A 17,806-nucleotide genomic window follows, 5' to 3' on the forward strand; every position below is an offset into this window, starting at 1 on the left:
TTTCATTCTGATCTCAAGGAAAATTTTTAACTAAAATAGGTACAAACCTTTAGTAAATTGGTTGTTCTAAGTTGTTTTGGTTTTATGTACTTTCAGATGCTGCTGTTAATTCTGGAGAACTGTGGTTTGTGAACTTTTACTCCCCAGGGTGTTCACACTGCCACGATTTAGCTCCCACAGTACGTATTTTTTACATCCTGATTACTAAAGTTTTACTATTTACAACTGATCTGTTATTTGAGTGTTTTTTTTTAAAAATTTGAGTGTTTTTTCTATTCGTAGTAACTATAACAGAAATGACTATAATATTTTTTCATGTGTATATGGTTTTATTTCCTGAGCATAATCTCCTTTAAGAAAGTACAGCTTGGGGACTTCCCTGGTGGTGCGGTGGTTAAGAATCCGCCTGCCAATGCAGGGGACACGGGTTTAAGCCCTGGCCCAGGAAGATCCCACATGCCACGGAACAACTAAACCCACGGAACAACTAAACCCGTATGCCACAACTACTGAGCCTGTGCTCTAGAGCACGTGAGCCACAACTACTGAAGCCCGCACGCCTAGAGCCTGCTCTGCAACAAGAGAAGCCACTGCAATGGGAAGCCTGCGCACCACAACAAAGTGTAACCCCCCCTCTCCGCAGCTAGAGAAAGCCCGCGCGTGGCAACAAAGACCCAGTGCAGCCAAAAAGAAATAATTAATTTTTTTTAAAAAAAGGAAAGTACAGCTTGAAGAATGTTCAGGGAAAGATACATGATCTTATCAGAAGAAACTTTTTCTTTCCTCATAGTGGAGAGACTTTGCTAAAGAAGTAGATGGATTGCTTCGAATTGGAGCTGTTAACTGTGGTGATGATAGAATGCTTTGCCGAATGAAAGGAGTGAACAGTTATCCCAGCCTCTTCATTTTTAGGTCTGGAATGGTAAGAGATAAAACTGGCATTTTTTTTTTTTAATTGGTAGAACATTATAACAAGGGGAATACTAGAGAAAACACTATGTGAATTTGTAGAATCTTTCATTTTTAAGTCTTATTTTAGATGCCATCTAACTATACCCTAGTCATAATAAACATTTTTTATTATACTGTGACTACTTTTAGATGCCATTATTTTGTCTTTGTTCTATTTCAAAATTAAATGTTTGCCAGTTTGTTTCCATCATAAAGAACATAATGTTAACCAATATGCAGGTTGTACTTTATAATTTACAAAGTATTTTACAGGTGTTTTCTCTCATTGAATGTAAAGTTCTGATTTCCCTTCCTCTCCTCAGTGTTAAGTGATAAAAGTGAAACTAAAAACATTATAAATAGTATTATTCAAATGTCTGACATGGAATGTGTGCAATCAAGATTCTTAGTATGTCAGAAATACACTGTACTATTGAGAGACAGATCGTACTTATTCAGAATAATGGAGAATCGAGTTATTTGGTATGAGTTTTAAAAAGAAAAAGTAAAAGACATTTCTCTTTTTATAAATTAAAAAATAGGCTGCAGTGAAATACCATGGTGACAGATCAAAGGAAAGTTTAGTGAATTTCGCCATGCAGCATGTTAGAAGCACAGTGACAGAATTATGGACAGGTAATTTTGTTTTCATAATTTGCTTGATTTTCACTTTGAATTGGTATTTTAAGTTTTTCAGTGGCAATGTTCTGGTTATAATACTGAAAATTTTACATATCTTTTCCATGCTTCTTAGAAGGGAATTGTGTCATTTGTTCTGAGCCCTACTAAATAGTAGGCATTTAATAAATTAACTATGTTTATACATAAACTAAAACAATTTTGATGTAGGACATGGGTATGAAGTGGGGCTAGGTGAAAAGGCAACTTTGAAAGTGCAGCTAAATATTTAATAAACCAAGTGTTTTTTATTGCTTTCATAAGTATACTACATCAGGCAGTAAATTCATGCCTGGATTCAGTTTAATTTTGAAGTTTAAAAACTCTTCTAATCTTAGGTTTTGAATTCATCAAGTGACTTTAGGTGGGTTATTTAATTATCTGTACTACCCATGAAATGATAGTATTTACTTCTAATGGGATGCTCATATCATTCATTGAATACAGTTATGTCTCTGAAACTATGTTAAATACTAGAGCTGTAGTAAACTATATAATCCTTGCCTTCCAGGACCCCATTAGTAAACCATTAAAATGCAGTGTAGTAACCATTATGATAGAGGTAAGCTTAGGGAAGCATGAAGGATATGAAAGAACTCAGGTGGGGAAAGGAGGAAGGGTTAGGAAATTCTTCTTGAACGAGGTCAGATATAACCTGTCTTGAAAGTGAAGAGGAAGCCTTAAAAGGTCACTGTATTTGGGAAACTGGCAGTATTTCATGAATCTAACAAAAAGATGGGTAATGGGTAGAGTGGCTTGGGGAAGAATATGGCTGGCTGAATGGGTAGACAAAGCTCAGATCATAGGGGGCATTATTTGCCAATTTGTTTCTTAATGAATTTAGATTTTATGTGATTAAAAAAATAAATAGTTGAAGGAATTTGATATGCTCAAGAGGATTTTTAGGAATCCTGAAAACTACTCAGAGTGGATTGGAAATGGGTGACATTAGAAGGAAGAACCCATTTAGAAAACGGTTTCCATTATGACATAGTGAATGATCAGAAATTTTCTTTATTTTCTCTTAAGGAAATTTTGTTAACTCCATACAAACTGCGTTTGCTGCTGGTATTGGCTGGCTGATCACTTTTTGTTCCAAAGGAAGAGGTAATATTTGTTATTTTGTTATGATGAAGAGACCATGACATTTGATTTTTAGGTGACCATTTTTTTTCCCCCTAGATGTATTGAGATATAATTGACATAGAACATTCTGTAACCTTAAGGTGTACAATTTGTTGATTTGAAACACATGTTGCAAAATGATGACCACCACTGTAACATTAGCTAACACCTCCATCCTGTCACCTATTTACCATTTCTTTCTTGGGGTGAGAACATTTAAGATCTACTCTTTCAGCAGCTTTCAAGTATTTTATACAGTATTGTTAGCTATAATCACTATATGCTGTACAGTAGATCCCCAGAAGTTATTAATCTTGTAGCTGGAAGTATGTACCCTTAGATTAAGTGAAAATCTTACATATGCTTCTATAATTGATTATTTTCAAAATACAATTTGTACCCAGTTATAATTTTTTTATTTAATGAATATTTCTTTTTGATTATTTTATACATAGGTTATAAAATTATTGTTCCTTTTTTTTTGAAGTTGAAGTATATATTTACAATATTGTGTTATTTTCAGGTGTACAGCATAGTGATTCAGTTTGGTTTCTTTGTGGAATATATTCCAATAATGGAATATATTCCATTATAGGTTATTACAAGATATTGGGTATAATTCTCTGTACTATACAGTAAATCCTTGTTGCTTATCTATTTCATGTAAAGTAGCTTGTTTCTGTTAATCCCACACTGTTAATTTGTCCTTCCTCCTTCTCTCTCCCCTTTGGTAACCATAAATTTGTTTCCTGTGTCTGTAAGTCTGTTTCTGTTTTGTATTAAATAGATTGAGTTGTATTACTTTTTTAGATTCCACATATAAATGATATCATATATTTGTCTTTCTCTATCTGACTTACTTCACAAAGTATAATATTCTCTGGGTCCATCCATGTTGCTGCAAATGGCAATATTTCATTCTTTTTATGGCTGAGTAATATTCCATTGTATCCATATCACATCTTAAGCCAGTTGTCTGTTGATGGGCACTTGGGTTGTTTCCATGTCTTGGCTATTGTAAATAGTGCTGCTGTGAACATTGGGGTTCATGTATCTTTTCAAATTACAGTTTTTGTCGTTTCCAGATACATACCCAGGAGTGGAATTTCTGGATCATATGATAGCTCTACTTTTAGTTTTTTTTGAGGAACCACCATACTGTTTTCCATAGTGGCTGTACCAGTTTACATTCCCACCAACAGTGTAGCAGGGTTCCCTTTTCTCCACACCCTTTCCAGCATTTATTTGTAGACTTTTTGATGATAGCCATACTTACTGGTGTGAGATGATACCTCATCATGGTTTTGATTTGCATTTCTTTAATAATTAGCCATGTTGAGCATCTTTCATGTGCCTGTTGGCCATCTGTATGTCTTCTTTGGAGAAATCTCTATTTAGGTCTTTTTTTTTTTTTTTCCTTTTTTGGCCACGCAACAAAGCATGTGGTATCTTACTTCCCCAACCAGGAACTGAACCTTCTTCCCCTGCATTGGAAGTACAGAGTCTTAACCACTGGACAACCAGGGAAGTTCCTGCCCATTTTTTGATTGGGTTGTTTGTTTTTTTTAAGTTTGGTCATATGAGCTATTTACATATTTTGGATATTAACCTCATTTCAGTCACATCATTTGCAAATATTTTCTCCCATTCCTTAAGTTGTCTTTTCATTTTGCTGAAGGTTTCTTTGCTGTGCAAAAGCTTGTAAGTTTGATTAGGTCCTATTTATTTTTGGTTTTTATTGCTTTTGCCTTGGGAGATTGATCTAAGAAAATATTTCTACAATTTATGTCTGAGAATGTTTCGCCTATGTTCTCTCTTAGGAATTTTATGGTGTCGTGTCTTATATTTAGGTCTTTAAATCTTCTTTTTTTTAATTGAATTATAGTTGATTTACAGTGTTGTGTTAATTACTGCTGTATCGCAAAGGGATTCAGTTATACATATATTTACATTCTTTTTTTTAATATTCTTTTCCATTATGGTTTATCATAGGATATTGAACATAGTTCTCTGTGCTATACAGTAGGACCTTGTTGTTTATCCATTCTGTATGTAAAAGCTTGCATCTGCTAACGCCAACCTCCTATTCCATTCCCCCCCAACCCCCTCCCCCTTGGCAACCACCAGTCTGTTCTCTATATCCATGATTCTGTTTCTGTTTCGTAGGTTCCTCTGTGTTGTATTTTAGATTCCACATATAAGTGATATCACACGGTATTTGTCTTTCTCTTTGACTTACTTCACTTAGTAGATAGTCTCTAGTTTCATCCATGTTGCTACACATGGCATTATTTCATTCTTTTTTATGGCTGAGTAGTATTCCATTTTATATATGTACCACATCTTCTTTATCCATTCATATGTCGATGGACATTTAGGTTGTTTTCATGTCTTGGCTATTTTGAATAGTGCTGCTGTGAACACAGGGGTGCATGTATCTTTTGGGAATGGAGTTTTGTCTGGATATAAGCCCAGGAGTGGGATTGCTGGATCATATGGTAATTTTGTTTTTAGTTTTTTGAGGAACCTCTATTCTGTTCTCTATACTGGCTACACCAACTTACATTCCCACCAACAGTGTTGGAGTGTTTTCTTTTCTCCACACCCTCTCCAGCACATGCTATTTGTAGACATTTTAATGATGGCCATTTTGACTGGAGGTGGTACCTCACTGTAGTTGGGATTTGCATTTCCCTAATAATTTGTGACGTTGAGCATCTTTTCATGTGCCTACTGGCCATCTGTATTTCTTTGGAGAAATGTCTGTTTACGTCTTCTACCCATTTTTCGATTTGGTTGTTTGGATTTTTGTTGTTGAGTTGTATGAGCTGTTTGTGTATTTTGGAAATTAAGCCCCTGTTGGTCGCATCATTTGCAAATACTTTCTCCCATTCTGTAGGTTGTCTTTTTGTTTTTGTTTATGGTTTCCTTTGCTGTGCAAAAGCTTTTAAGTTTGATTAGGTCCCATTTATTTATTTTAGTTTTTATTTTTATTGCCTTGGGAGACTGAGCTAAGAAAATGCTGGTATGATTTATGTCAGAAAATGTTTTGCCTATGATTTCTTCTAGGAGTTTTATGGTGTCATGTCTTTCTGATATTTCATTGTTGGTGTAAAGAAATGCAACTGATATCTGTATGTTACTTAAAAATTTTTTTTTATACAACAGGTTCTTATTAGTTATCTGTTTTATACATATTAGTGTATATATGTCAGTGCCAATCTCCCAATTCATCCCACCACCAGCCCCCACCCCTGCTTTCCCCACTTGGTGTCCATACGTTTGTTCTCTACATCTGTGTCTCTATTTCTGCCTTGCAAACTGATTCGTCTGTACCATTTTTCTAGATTCCACATATGCATGAATATACGATATTTGTTTTTCTGTTTCTGACTTCATTTTGTATACAGTTTCTAGGTCCATCCATATCTCTACAAATGACCCAATTTCGTTCCCTTTTATGACTGAGTCATATTCCATTGTATATATGTACCATATCTTTTTTATCCATTCGTCTGTCGATGGGCATTTAGGTTGTTTCCATGACCTGGCTATTGAAAATAGTGCTGCAGTGAACATTGGGGTGCATGTGTCTTTTTCAATTATGGTTTTCTCTGGGAATATGCCCAGTAGTGGGATTGCTGGGTCATATGGTAGTTCTCTTTTTAGTTTTTTAAGGAGGCTCCATACTGTTCTTGATAGTGGCTGTATCAATTTACATTCCCACCAACAGTGCAAGAGGGTTCCCTTTTCTCCACACCCTCTCCAGCATTTGCTGTTTGTAGATTTTCTGATGATGCCCATTCTAACCGGTGTGAGGTGATACCTCACTGTAGTTTTGATTTGTATTTCTCTAATAATTACTGATGTTGAGCAGCTTTTCATGTGCTTCTTGGCCATCTGTATGTCTTCTTTGGAGAAATGTCTATTTAGGTCTTCTGCCCATTTTTGGATTGGGTTGTTTGTTTTTTTAATATTGAGCTGCATGAGTTGTTTATATATTGTGGAGATTAATCCTTTGTCCATCGTTTACAAATATTTTCTCCCATTCATCTTGTTTATGGTTTCCTTTGCTGTTCAAAGTTTTGAAGTTTCATTAGGTCCCATTTGCTTATTTTTGGTTTTATTTCCATTACTCTAGGAGGTGGATCAAAAAAGAGCTTGCTGTGATTTATGTCAGTGTTCATCCTATGTTTTCCTCTAAGAGTTTTATAGTGCCTGGTCTTACATTTAGGTCTCTAATCCATTTTGAGTTTATTTTTGTGTATGGTGTTAAGGAATGTTCTAATTTCATTCTTTTACATGTGGCTGTCCAGTTTTCCCAGCACCACTTATTGAAGAGACTGTCATTTCTCCACTGTATATCCTTGCCTGCTTTGTCATAGATTAGTTGACCATAGCTGCGTGGGTTTATCTCTGGGCTTTCTATCTTGTTCCATTGATCTATGTTTCTGTTTTTCTGCCAGTACCATAGTGTCTTGATGACTGTAGCTTTGTAGTATAGTCTGAAGTCAGGGAGTCTGATTCCTCCAGCTCCATTTTTTTTCCCTCAAGATTGCTTTAGCTATTCAGGGTCTTTTGTGTCTCCATACAGATTTTAAGATTTTTTTGTTCTAGTTCTGTAAAAAAAATGCCTTTGGTAATTTGATAAGGATCGCACTGAATCTGTAGATTGCTTTGGGTAGTATAGTCATTTTCACAATATTGATTCTTCCAATCCAAGAACATGGTCTATCTCTCCATCTGTTTTGTCATCTTTGATTTCTTTCATCACTGTACAGTTTTGAAAGAAAAAGAGTACAGATCTTTTACCTCCTTAGGTAGGTTTATTCCTAGGTATTTTATTGTTTGTGTTGCAGTGGTGAATGGAATTGTTTCCTTAATTTTTCTTTCTGGTGTTTCGTTGCTAGTGTATAGGAATGCAAGGGATTTCTGTGCCTTAATTTTCTATCCTGCAACTTTAGCAAATTCATTGATCAGCTCTAGAAGTTTTCTGGTGGCATTTTTAGGATTCTGTATGTATAGTATCATATCATCTGCAAGCAGTGACAGTTCTACTTTTTCTTTTCTGATTTGGATGCCTTTTATTTCTTTTTCTTCTCTGAGTTGTTGTTAAAACTTCCAAAACTATGTTGAATAATAGTGTTTAGAGTGGCCAACCTTGTCTTCTTCCTGATCTTAGAGGAAATGTTTGCAGTTTTTCACCATTGAGAACAATGTTGGCTGTGGGTTTGTCATATATGACTTTTATTATGTTGAGGTAGGTTCCCTCTTTGCCTACTTTCTGGAGAGTTTTTATCATAAATAGGTGTTGAATTTTGTCAAAAGCTTCTTCTGTATCTATGGAGATGATTATATGGTTCTTATCTTTCAGTTTGTTAATATGGTGTATCACATTAATTGATTTGCATATATTGGAGAATCCTTGCATCCCTGGGATAAATCCCACTTGATCCTGGTGTATGATCCTTTAATGTGTTGTTGGATTCTGTTTGCTAGTATTTTGTTGAGGATTTTTGCATCTATATTCATCAGTGATATTGGTCTATAATTTCCTTTTTTGTAGTATCTTTGTCTGGTTTTGGTATCAGGGTGATGGTGGCCTCACAGAATGAGTTTGGGAGTGTTCCTTCCTCTGTAATATTTTGGAAGTGTTTGAGAATGATGGGTGTTAGCTCTTCTCTATATGTTTGATAGAATTCACCTGTAAAGCCATCTGGTCCTGAACTTTTGTTTCTTAGAAGATTTTTAATCACAGTTACTTGTGTAACTTTCATTACTTGTGATTGATCTGTTCATATTTTCTATTTCCTCCTGGTTCAGTATTGGAAGGTTATACCTTTCTAACAATTTGTCCATTTCTTCCAGGTTGTCTATTTCATTGGCATAGAATTGCTTGTAGTACTGTCTTATGATGCTTTGTATTTCTGCGATGTCCACTGTAACTTCTCCTTTTTCATTTCTAATTTTATTTATTTGAGTCCTCTCCCTCTTTTTCTTGATGAGTCTAGTGAAAGGTTTATGAATTTTGTCTATCTTCTCAAAGTACCAAATTTTAGTTTTATTGATCTTTGCTGTTTTCTTTGTTTCTTTCATTTATTTCTGCTTTGATCTTTATGAGTTCTTTCCTTCTATTGTGGGTTTTGTTTGTGCTTCTTTCTCTAGTTCCTTTAGGTTGTACGGTTAGATTGTTTATTTGAGATTTTTCTTGTTTCTTGAGGTAGGATTGTATTGCTATAAGCTTCTCTCTTAGTACTGCTTTTGCTGCATCCCATAGGTTTTGGATCATCGTGGTTTTGTTGTCATTTGTCTTTAGATATTTTTTGATTTCCTCTTTGATTTCTTCAGTGATCTCTTGGTTATTTAGTATCATATTGTTTAGTCTCCATGTGTTTGTGTTTTTTATTTTTTTCCCTGTAATTGATTTCTAATCTCATAGCATTGTGGTCAGAAAAGACCCTTGATATGATTTCCATTTTCTTAAATTTACCAAGGCTTGATTTGTGACCCAAGATGTGATCTATCCTGGAGAATGTTCTGTGTGCACTTGAGAAGAAAGTGTAATCTGCTGTAAATATCAGTTAAATCTATCTGGTCTATTGTGTCATTTAAAGATTCTGTTTCTTTATTAATTTTCTGTCTGGATGATCTGTCCATTGGTCTAAGTGAGGTGTGAAAGTCCCCCACTATTATTGTGTTACTGTTGATTTCACCTTTTATAGCTGTTAGTATTTGCCTTATGTATTGAGGTGTTCCTACGTTAGGTACGTATGTAGTTATAATTTTTATATCTTCTTCTTGGATTGATGCCTTCATCATTATGTACTGTCCTTCCTTGTCTCTTGTAACATTTTTTATTTTCAAAGTCTATTTTATCTGATACGAGTACTGCTACACCAGCTTTCTTTTGATTTCCATTTGCATGGAATATCTTTCTCCATTCCCTCACTTTCAGTCTGTATGTGTCCCTAGGGAAGTGGGTCTCTTGTAGACAGCATATATACTGGTCTTGTTTTTGTATCCATTCAGCGAGCCTGTGTCTTTTGGTGGGAGCATTTAATTCATTTACATTTAAGGTAATTATTGATATGTATATTCCTATTACCATTTTCTTAATTGTGGGTTTATTTTTATAGGCCCTTTTCTTCTCTTGTATTTTCCACTTAGAGAAGTACCTTTAGCATTTGTTGTAGAGCTGGTTTGGTGGTTCTGAATTCTCTTAGCTTTTGCTTGTCTGTAAAGCTTTTGATTTCTCCATCGAATCTGCATGAGATCCTTTCCAGGTAGAGTAACCTTGGTTGTAGGTTCTTCCCTTTCATCACTTTAAATATATCTTGGCACTCCCTTCTGGCTTGTAGAGTTTCTGCTGAGAAATCAGCTGTTAACCTTATGGGAGTTCCCTTGTATGTTATTTGTCGTATTTCCTTTGTTGCTTTTAATCATTTTCTTTGTGTTTAATTTTTGTCAGTTTGATTAGTATGTGTCTTAGCATGTTTCTCCATGCGTTTCTCCTGCCTGGGACTCCCTGCTCTTCTTGGACTTGGGTGGCTGTTTCCTTTCCCATGTTTAGGGAAGTTTTCAACTATAATCTCTTCAGATATTTTCTCGGGTCCTTTCTCTCTCTCTTCTCCTTCTGGTACTCCTATAATGCAAATGTTGGTGCATTTAATGTTGTACCAGAGGTCTCTTAGGCTGTCTTCTTTTCTTTCCATTCTTTTTTCTTTATTCTGTTCCATGGCAGTGATTTCCACCATTCTGTCTTCCAGGTCAGTTATGCATTTTTCTACCTCAGTTATTCTCCTGTTGATTCCTTGTAGTGTGTTATTCATTTCAGATATTGTATTGTTTATCTCTGTTTGTTTGTTTAATTCTTCTAGGTCTTTGTTAAATATCTCCTGCATCTTCTTGATCTTTGTCTCCATTCTTTTTCTGAGGTCCTGAATCATCTTCACTATCATTATTCTGAATTTTTTTTCTGGGAGGTAGCCTATGTCTATTTCATGTAATTGTTTTTCTAGGGTTTTATTTTGTTCTTTCATCTGGTACATAGTCCACTGCCCTTTCATTTTGTCTTTCTTTCTATGAATGTGGTTTTTGTTCCACATGCTGCAGGATTGTAGTTCTTCTTGCTTCTCTGTATGTTACCCTTGTATCCTTCTACCTTGCTGAATTTGTTTATCAGTTCTAGTAGTCTTTGTGTGGTGTCTTTAGGGTTATTTATATATAGTATCATATCATCTGCATATGATGACAATTTTACCTCTTCCAATTTGGATATCTTTTATTTCTTTCTCTTGTCTCATTGCTATGGCTAGGACTTCCAATACTATGTTGAATAGAAAAGGTGAGAGTGGGCATCCTTGTCTTGTTCCAGATTTTAGGAAGGCTTTCATTTTTTTCACCATTGAGTATTGTATTGGCTATAGGTGTGTCATAAATAACTTTTACTATCTTGAGATATGTTCCCTCTGTGCCTACTTTGGTAAGAGTTTTTATCATGAATGGATGCTGAATTTTGTCAACTGCTGTTTCTGCATCTGTTTAGATGATCATGTGGTTTTTGCCTTTTCTTTTGTTTATGTGGTGTATCACATTAATTGAGTTGTGCATGTTGAACCATCCTTGTGAATTTAGGATGGATCCCACTTGGTCATGGTGTATGATCTTTTTGTGTTGTATGATTTGGTTTGCTAACGTTTGTTGAGGTTTTTTGCATCTATATCTATCAAAGATATTGGCCTGTAATTTTCTTTTCTGGTTGTGTCTTTGTCTGGTTTTGGTAACAGGGTGATGGTGGCTTCATAGAATGTTCTTGGGAGTGTTCCCTCATCTTCAGTTTTTTGGAAGAGTTTGAGAAGGTTTGGTGTAAATTCTTCTTTGTATGTTTGGTAGAATTCACCTTTGATGCTCTGTGGTCCTTGACTTTTGTTTGTAGGTAGTTTTTTAATTACAAATTCTCTTTTCACTTCTAATGATTGGTCTTTTCAAATTATCTATTTCTTCTTGATTCAGTTTTGGTGGGCTGTATGTTTCTAGAAACCTGTCCATTTCTTCTAGGTTGTTCAATTTGTTGGTATATAATTGTTCTTAGTATTTTGTATTTCTGTGGTATCAGTTGGGATTTCTCCTTTTTCATTTCTTATTTTGTTTATTTGTGTTCTCTTTCTTTTCTTCTTGGTGTGCCTTGCCAGGGGTTTGTCCATTTTCTTTACCCTTTCAAAGAACCAGCTCTTTGTCTTATTGATTTAAAAAAATTTTTTTTTAATCTCTGTTATTTATTTTCTCTCAGATCTTTATTATTTCCTTCCTTCTGCTGACTTAGGTTTTGTTGTTCTTTTTCTAATTCTAATTTCTAATTTTTAGTGGTAGGTTAGTTTCTTTATTTGAGATTTTTCTTGTGTTTTGAGGAAAGCTTGTATCACTATGAACTTCACTCTAAGAACTGCTTTTGCTGCATCCCAGAGATTTTGTATCATTGTGTTTGCATCGTCATTTGTCCCAAGGTATTTTTTAATTTCCTCTTTGATTTCATCATTGACCCATTGGTTTTTTAGTAGCATGTTGTTTTGTCTCCATGTAATCGTTTTTTTCTCATTTCTTTTTTTGTGGTTGATTTCTACTTTCATGCCATTGTGGTCAGAAAAGATGCTTGAGATAATTTCTATGCTCTTAAATTTGTTGAGGCTTGTTTTGTGCCCTAGTATGTGGTCAGTCCTAGAGAATGCTCCATGTACACTTGGAAAGAATGTGTATTCTGATTTTGGGGGGATGTAATGTTCTGAAAATATCAGTTATGTCTAGCTGTTCTGTTATATTATGTAGGGTCTCTGTTGCCTTATTGATTGTCTGGAAGATCTGTGCATTGATGTGAGTGTGGTGTTAAAGTCTCCTGCTACTGTTGTATTCCTATCAATTTCTACCTTTATCTGTGTTAATATTTGTTTTATGTATTTGGGTGCTATTGTATTAGGTGTATGTATGTTGATGAGTGTGAAGTCCTCTTGTATTGATCCTTTTATCATTATATAGTGTTCTTCTTTATGATCTTTGTTTTAAAATTTATCTTGTCTGATATGAGCATTGCAACTACTTTTTTATCATTTCCTTTTATATGAAATATATTTTTTCTGTCCCCTCACTTTCTTTTTTTTTTTTTTGGTGGTACGCGGGCCTCTCACCATTGTGGCCTCTCCCTTTGCGGAGCACAGGCTCCAGACGCACAGGCTCAGCGGCCATGGCTCACGGGCCCAGCCGCTCCTTGGCATGTGGGATCCTCCTGGACCGGGACACGAACCCATGTCCCCTGCATCAGCAGGCGGACTCTTAACCACAGCACCAGCAGGGAAGCCCTGTGGGGTTTTTTTGTTGTTGTTCACACATGCACACTGTATTTTATTTTTACAAGAGATAAATAAACTGACACCAAGCATTGTAAACGGATGACCCTTTTGTGGTTTTATGATTTTCTTTTGTATTATACTTGTGTTCTTTTCTTTTTGGTTTTTGTGAATCTATTGTGTGTTTTTGATTTGTGGTTACCCTGCATTTCTAGGATATTAACCCTTCCTATTTATGCTTGCCTTAGACTGGTAGTATTATAGGCTCAAATATATTCTAGGAAAAAAGCATATACACATTTTCTTACTTCCCATATCTTATGATTTTTGATGTCCCCTTTTACATCTTCATGTTCATCCTTTTGCTGTTCATTGTGGTTATCATCACGTTCACAGAAGTTTGTTTTTTTTTTTTTTTAATTTGTGTACTGGCTTATTTAAATGACTTACTTTGAGGTGGTGATTTTCACTTTCCTATAGAGTCTTGCTTCTTTTCTCTCTGATGATTTTTTTTTTTTTTTTTTGGCCACGTCACATGGCATGCAGGAACTTAGTTCTTGGACCAGGAATCAAACCCATGCCCCTGCTGTGGAAGTGCAGAGTCTTTCTTAACCTCTGGACTGCCAGAGAAGTCCCCTGAGAAATTCTATTTCTCTCCTTCTATTCTAATGATAATCTTACAGGGTAGATTATCCTAGGTTATAGATTTTTCCCTTTCAGGTCTTTGAATATATCTTTCCAGTTCCTTCTGGCCTTCAGTGTTTTTGTAGACAAATCAGTTGATAGTCTTATGGCAGTTCCCTTGTAATTAACTTTTGTTTTTCTATTGCTGCCTTTAGAACCCTCTCTTTAACTTTTGCCATTTTTATTATCATATGTCTTGATGTAGGTCTGTTTGGGACCCTCTGTGCTTCCTGTACCTGGATATCTGTTTACTTCTTTAGGTTTTGGAAGTTTTCAGCCATAATTTCTTCAAATACACTTTCCATCCCTTTTTCTCTTTATTCCACTTATGGAATCCCTATTGTGCATAGGTTGGCATGCTTTATATCAGAGGTCCCCAACCACCGTGGCCTGTTAGGAACCGGGCCGCACAGCAGGAAGTGAGCGGCAGACAAGTGAGCGAAGCTTCATCTTTCACTCCCCGTAGCTTCCCCTCACTCACATTACCACCTGAACCATCACTTGCATTACCACCTGAACCCTAACCCCACCTCACCCCACCCCCCACCCCCATCGGTGGGAAAATTGTCTTCCACACCAGTCCCTGGTGCCAAAAACGTTGGGGACCACTGCTTTATATTATCCTGTAGGTCTCTTATATTGCTTTCATTATTTTTTCATTTGGCTTTCTGTCTGCTGTCCTGATTGGGTGATTTCCATTATTCTGTTTTCCACGTCACTTATCTGTTTTTCTGCACTATTCATTCTGTTTTTCATTGCTTTAACTCAGCTCTCATCTCAGCAAATAAGTTTTCTAATTTTTCTTAGTTCCTCTTTATAGTTTCTAGTTCCTTTTTACACTATTCTGCATTTCTGTTGATAGCCTTTCTTAATTTCTTCAGTATTTTCAATACCTTCTTTTTGAACTCGGTGTCTATTAGACTGAAGAGGTTTATTTCATTATTCTTTCAGGGGAATGCTCTTGGTCTTTTAACTGGAAGTGGTTCCTCTGCTTTTTCATTTTAGTTATATTTCTCTTACTCCCTGAGTTTAGGAGAAACAATTATCTTGTGGTCTTGAATGACTATTTACACGTGGGGGCGTCCCTGTGTAGCTTGTGTGGGTTTATTTGTTGTAGGGGCTGTTTTTAGTGTGGATGCCTGTCACCTCTTTCCTCAGCATGTGCTTGTTGTTATCCCCTTGATAGGGGGTATGCAGATGCAGTGGCTGGTGCCCAGTCCTGGGGTTTTTGGCAGCAGTAGCAGCTCAGGCACCCCCCTGGAGCATGCAGTGGGAGCAGAGGTGGCTTGCAACCACTCCTGAGGTCCGGGAGGGAGGCGGCAGCAACCTGCAACTGCCCCTGGCATCTGGGCAGCCAGTGGTGGCAGCTTGTGACGTCCCCTGGATCCCTTGCCTGCAGTGCCCTACCCTCTGCAAGTGTGTGCACAGGGAAAAAGGCTACAACCCACATCCCTCCTCTCCCCTCATGCACCCCCAAATAATGGCAGCTGGCCTCCAGGCTTCCTCTGTACACATCACCAGCCATGGTCGCACTGGATTCCAGCACCCCCCAGTGCTGTCTTCACACAGTCAACCCCAGTCCTCTCCCCAGTTCTGATTTCGGAAGCCTGAGTTCCAGTACCCAGCCCCTGCCCACACTGACAGACACGTTCCTCTGGCTGGGGAGTGCAGTGGTGGCACTGACCGTCTTTGCAGTTCTTCCTTCACTCTGGCTGCCACAAACTGGCTGCTGCACTCTCCTCCAAGTCTCTAAAGCTCCCCTTCTGTCCTCCCCACCAGAGGGGCTGGCACCTTTCCTCTTTCACAGCTCCGTCCCAGGGGCACAGGTTCTGTCTTGATTCCTTTTTGCTTTTTTTTTTTTCTTTTTTCCTTCCTGGTTACAGGGAGATTTTTTTGCCCTTTCAGCAGTTTGAGGTGTTCTGGCAGTGTTCAGTAGATATTCTGTGGGAATTGTTCCACATGTTGATGTATTTGTGGGAGAAGGTAAGCATCACATCCTACTACTCTGCCATCTTGATTACTCTCTCCTTTAAATCATTTTGAATTTATTTTTGTATATGGTGGGAGGGAGTATTCTAAATTCACTGATTTACATGTAGCTGTCCAGCTTTCTCAACACCATTTGTTGAAGAGACTGTCTTTTCTCTATATTGTTTCCTTTGTCATAGATTAATTGATTGTAGGTGTGTGGGTTTATTTCTGGGCTCTCTGTTCATCTATATGTCTTTGTACTGATACCATGCTTTTTGATTACTGTAGCTTTGTAGTATATTCTGAAGTTGAGAAGGGTTATGCCTCCAGCTTTGTTCTTTTTCCTCAGAATTGTTTTGGCAATTCTGGGCCTTTTGTGTTTTCATATAAATTTTAGTATTATTTGTTCTAATTCTGTGAAAGATGTCATGGTATTTTCATAGAGATTGCATTAAATCTGTAGATTGCTTTGGGTAGTATATCCATTTTAACAATATTAATTCTTTCCATCTAAGAGCATAGGATATCTTTCATTTTTTGGGATCATTTTCATTTCCTTTACCAGTGATTTATAGTTTTCAGCGTGTAGGTATTTCACTTCCTTGGTTACGTTTATTCCTAGGTATTTAATTTTTTTGATGAGATTTTAAGTGGGATTTTTTTTAACCTATATTTCATTTTTAGTGTATAGAAACATGACATTTCTGTATATTAATCTTGTATGCTGCTATCTTGCCAAATTCCTTTATTAGTTCTTATACTTTTTTGGGTGAAGACTATGGTTTTGTATATAGAGTATTGTATGTCATCTGCAAAGGGTGGCAGTTTTACCTTTTCCCTTCCAATTTGCATACCTTTTATTTCTTTTCTTTATCTAATTGCTGTGACTAGGACGTCTAATACTCTGTTGAATAGAATCTCTGAGAGTGAGCATCCTTGTCTTATTCCTGGATTTAGAGGGAAGGCTTTTTTACCTTTTCACCACTGAGTATTATGTTGGCTGTGGCTTTGTTGTAAATGGCCTTTATTATGTCATAATATGTTCCCTCTACACCCACTTTGGTGAGAGTTTTTATCATGAACGGATGTTGAATTTTGTGAAATGCTTTTTCTGCATCTGCTGAGATGATCATGTGATCATGTGGTTTTTGTCTTTCCTTTTGTTAATGTGGTGTATCACACTGATTGATTTGCATATGTGGAACCATCCTTGTGATCCTGGAATGAATCCAACTTGATCATGGTGTATGATCCTTTTCAGGTATTGTTGGAATCAGCTTGCTAATATTCTGTTGAGGATTTTTGCACCTATATTCATCATAGATACTGGCCTGTAACTTTTTTTTTTTGTAATGTCTTTGTCTAGTTTTGTAATTAGGGTAATAGTGGCCTCATAGAATGAATTTGGAAGTGTTCCCTCCTCTTCAATTTTTTGGGATAGTTTGAGAAGCATTAGTTTAAGTTCTTTATGTTTGGTAGAATTCTTCAGTGAAGCCATCTGGTCTTGGACTTTGGTTTGCAGAAAGTTTTTCTTTTAATTATTATTACAGATTCTGTTTCAGTTCTAGTTATTAGGCTGTTCAAACTGTGTTTCTTCTTGACTTAGTCTTGCCAGGCTGTATGTTTCTAAAAATTTGCCCATTTCTTCTAGGTTGTCCAGTTTGTAGGCATGTAACTGTTCATTGTATTTCTCTTCTGATTTTTTGTATTTCTGTGATATCAGTTATTTCTCCTCTTTCATTTCTTAATTTGTTTATTTGGGTCCTCTCTTTTCTTCTTGATGAGCCTGGCTTGTTGATTTTATTTATCTTTTCAAAAAATCAACCCTTGGTTTTATTGATCTTTGTTGCTTTTTTAAAACCCTGACCTATTTTATTTCTTTCAGATCTTTATTATTTCCTTCCTTCTGCTGACTTTGCACTTTGTCTTTCTTTTACTAATCCTTTTAAGTGGTTGGTGAGATTGTTCATTTGAAATTTTTCTTGTTTCTTGAGGAAGGCCTGCATCGCTGTGGATTTCCCCCTAAGAATTGCTTTTGCTGCATGCCAGAGATTTTGTAA

The 17,806-nt window shown here is 36.4% G+C and overlaps 1 protein-coding gene across 11 annotated transcripts in view; it reads left to right on the plus strand.

Moving 5' to 3' along the window:
- The window catches only part of DNAJC10 (DnaJ heat shock protein family (Hsp40) member C10), a 95,052-nt gene that overhangs the window by 11,947 nt on the left and 65,299 nt on the right, over positions 1-17,806 (plus strand). For all 11 annotated transcript variants that reach the window (XM_059054587.2, XM_067026427.1, XM_067026426.1 and 8 more), the window contains 4 exons: positions 97-179; positions 791-922; positions 1,494-1,587; positions 2,659-2,736. In XM_059054587.2, coding sequence (XP_058910570.1) covers positions 97-179; positions 791-922; positions 1,494-1,587; positions 2,659-2,736 — 387 coding nt within the window. The remainder of the gene's footprint in view (positions 1-96; positions 180-790; positions 923-1,493; positions 1,588-2,658; positions 2,737-17,806) is intronic.

Source organism: Kogia breviceps, chromosome 2 (assembly GCF_026419965.1).
Source record: "Kogia breviceps isolate mKogBre1 chromosome 2, mKogBre1 haplotype 1, whole genome shotgun sequence".
NCBI lineage: Eukaryota > Metazoa > Chordata > Mammalia > Artiodactyla > Physeteridae > Kogia > Kogia breviceps.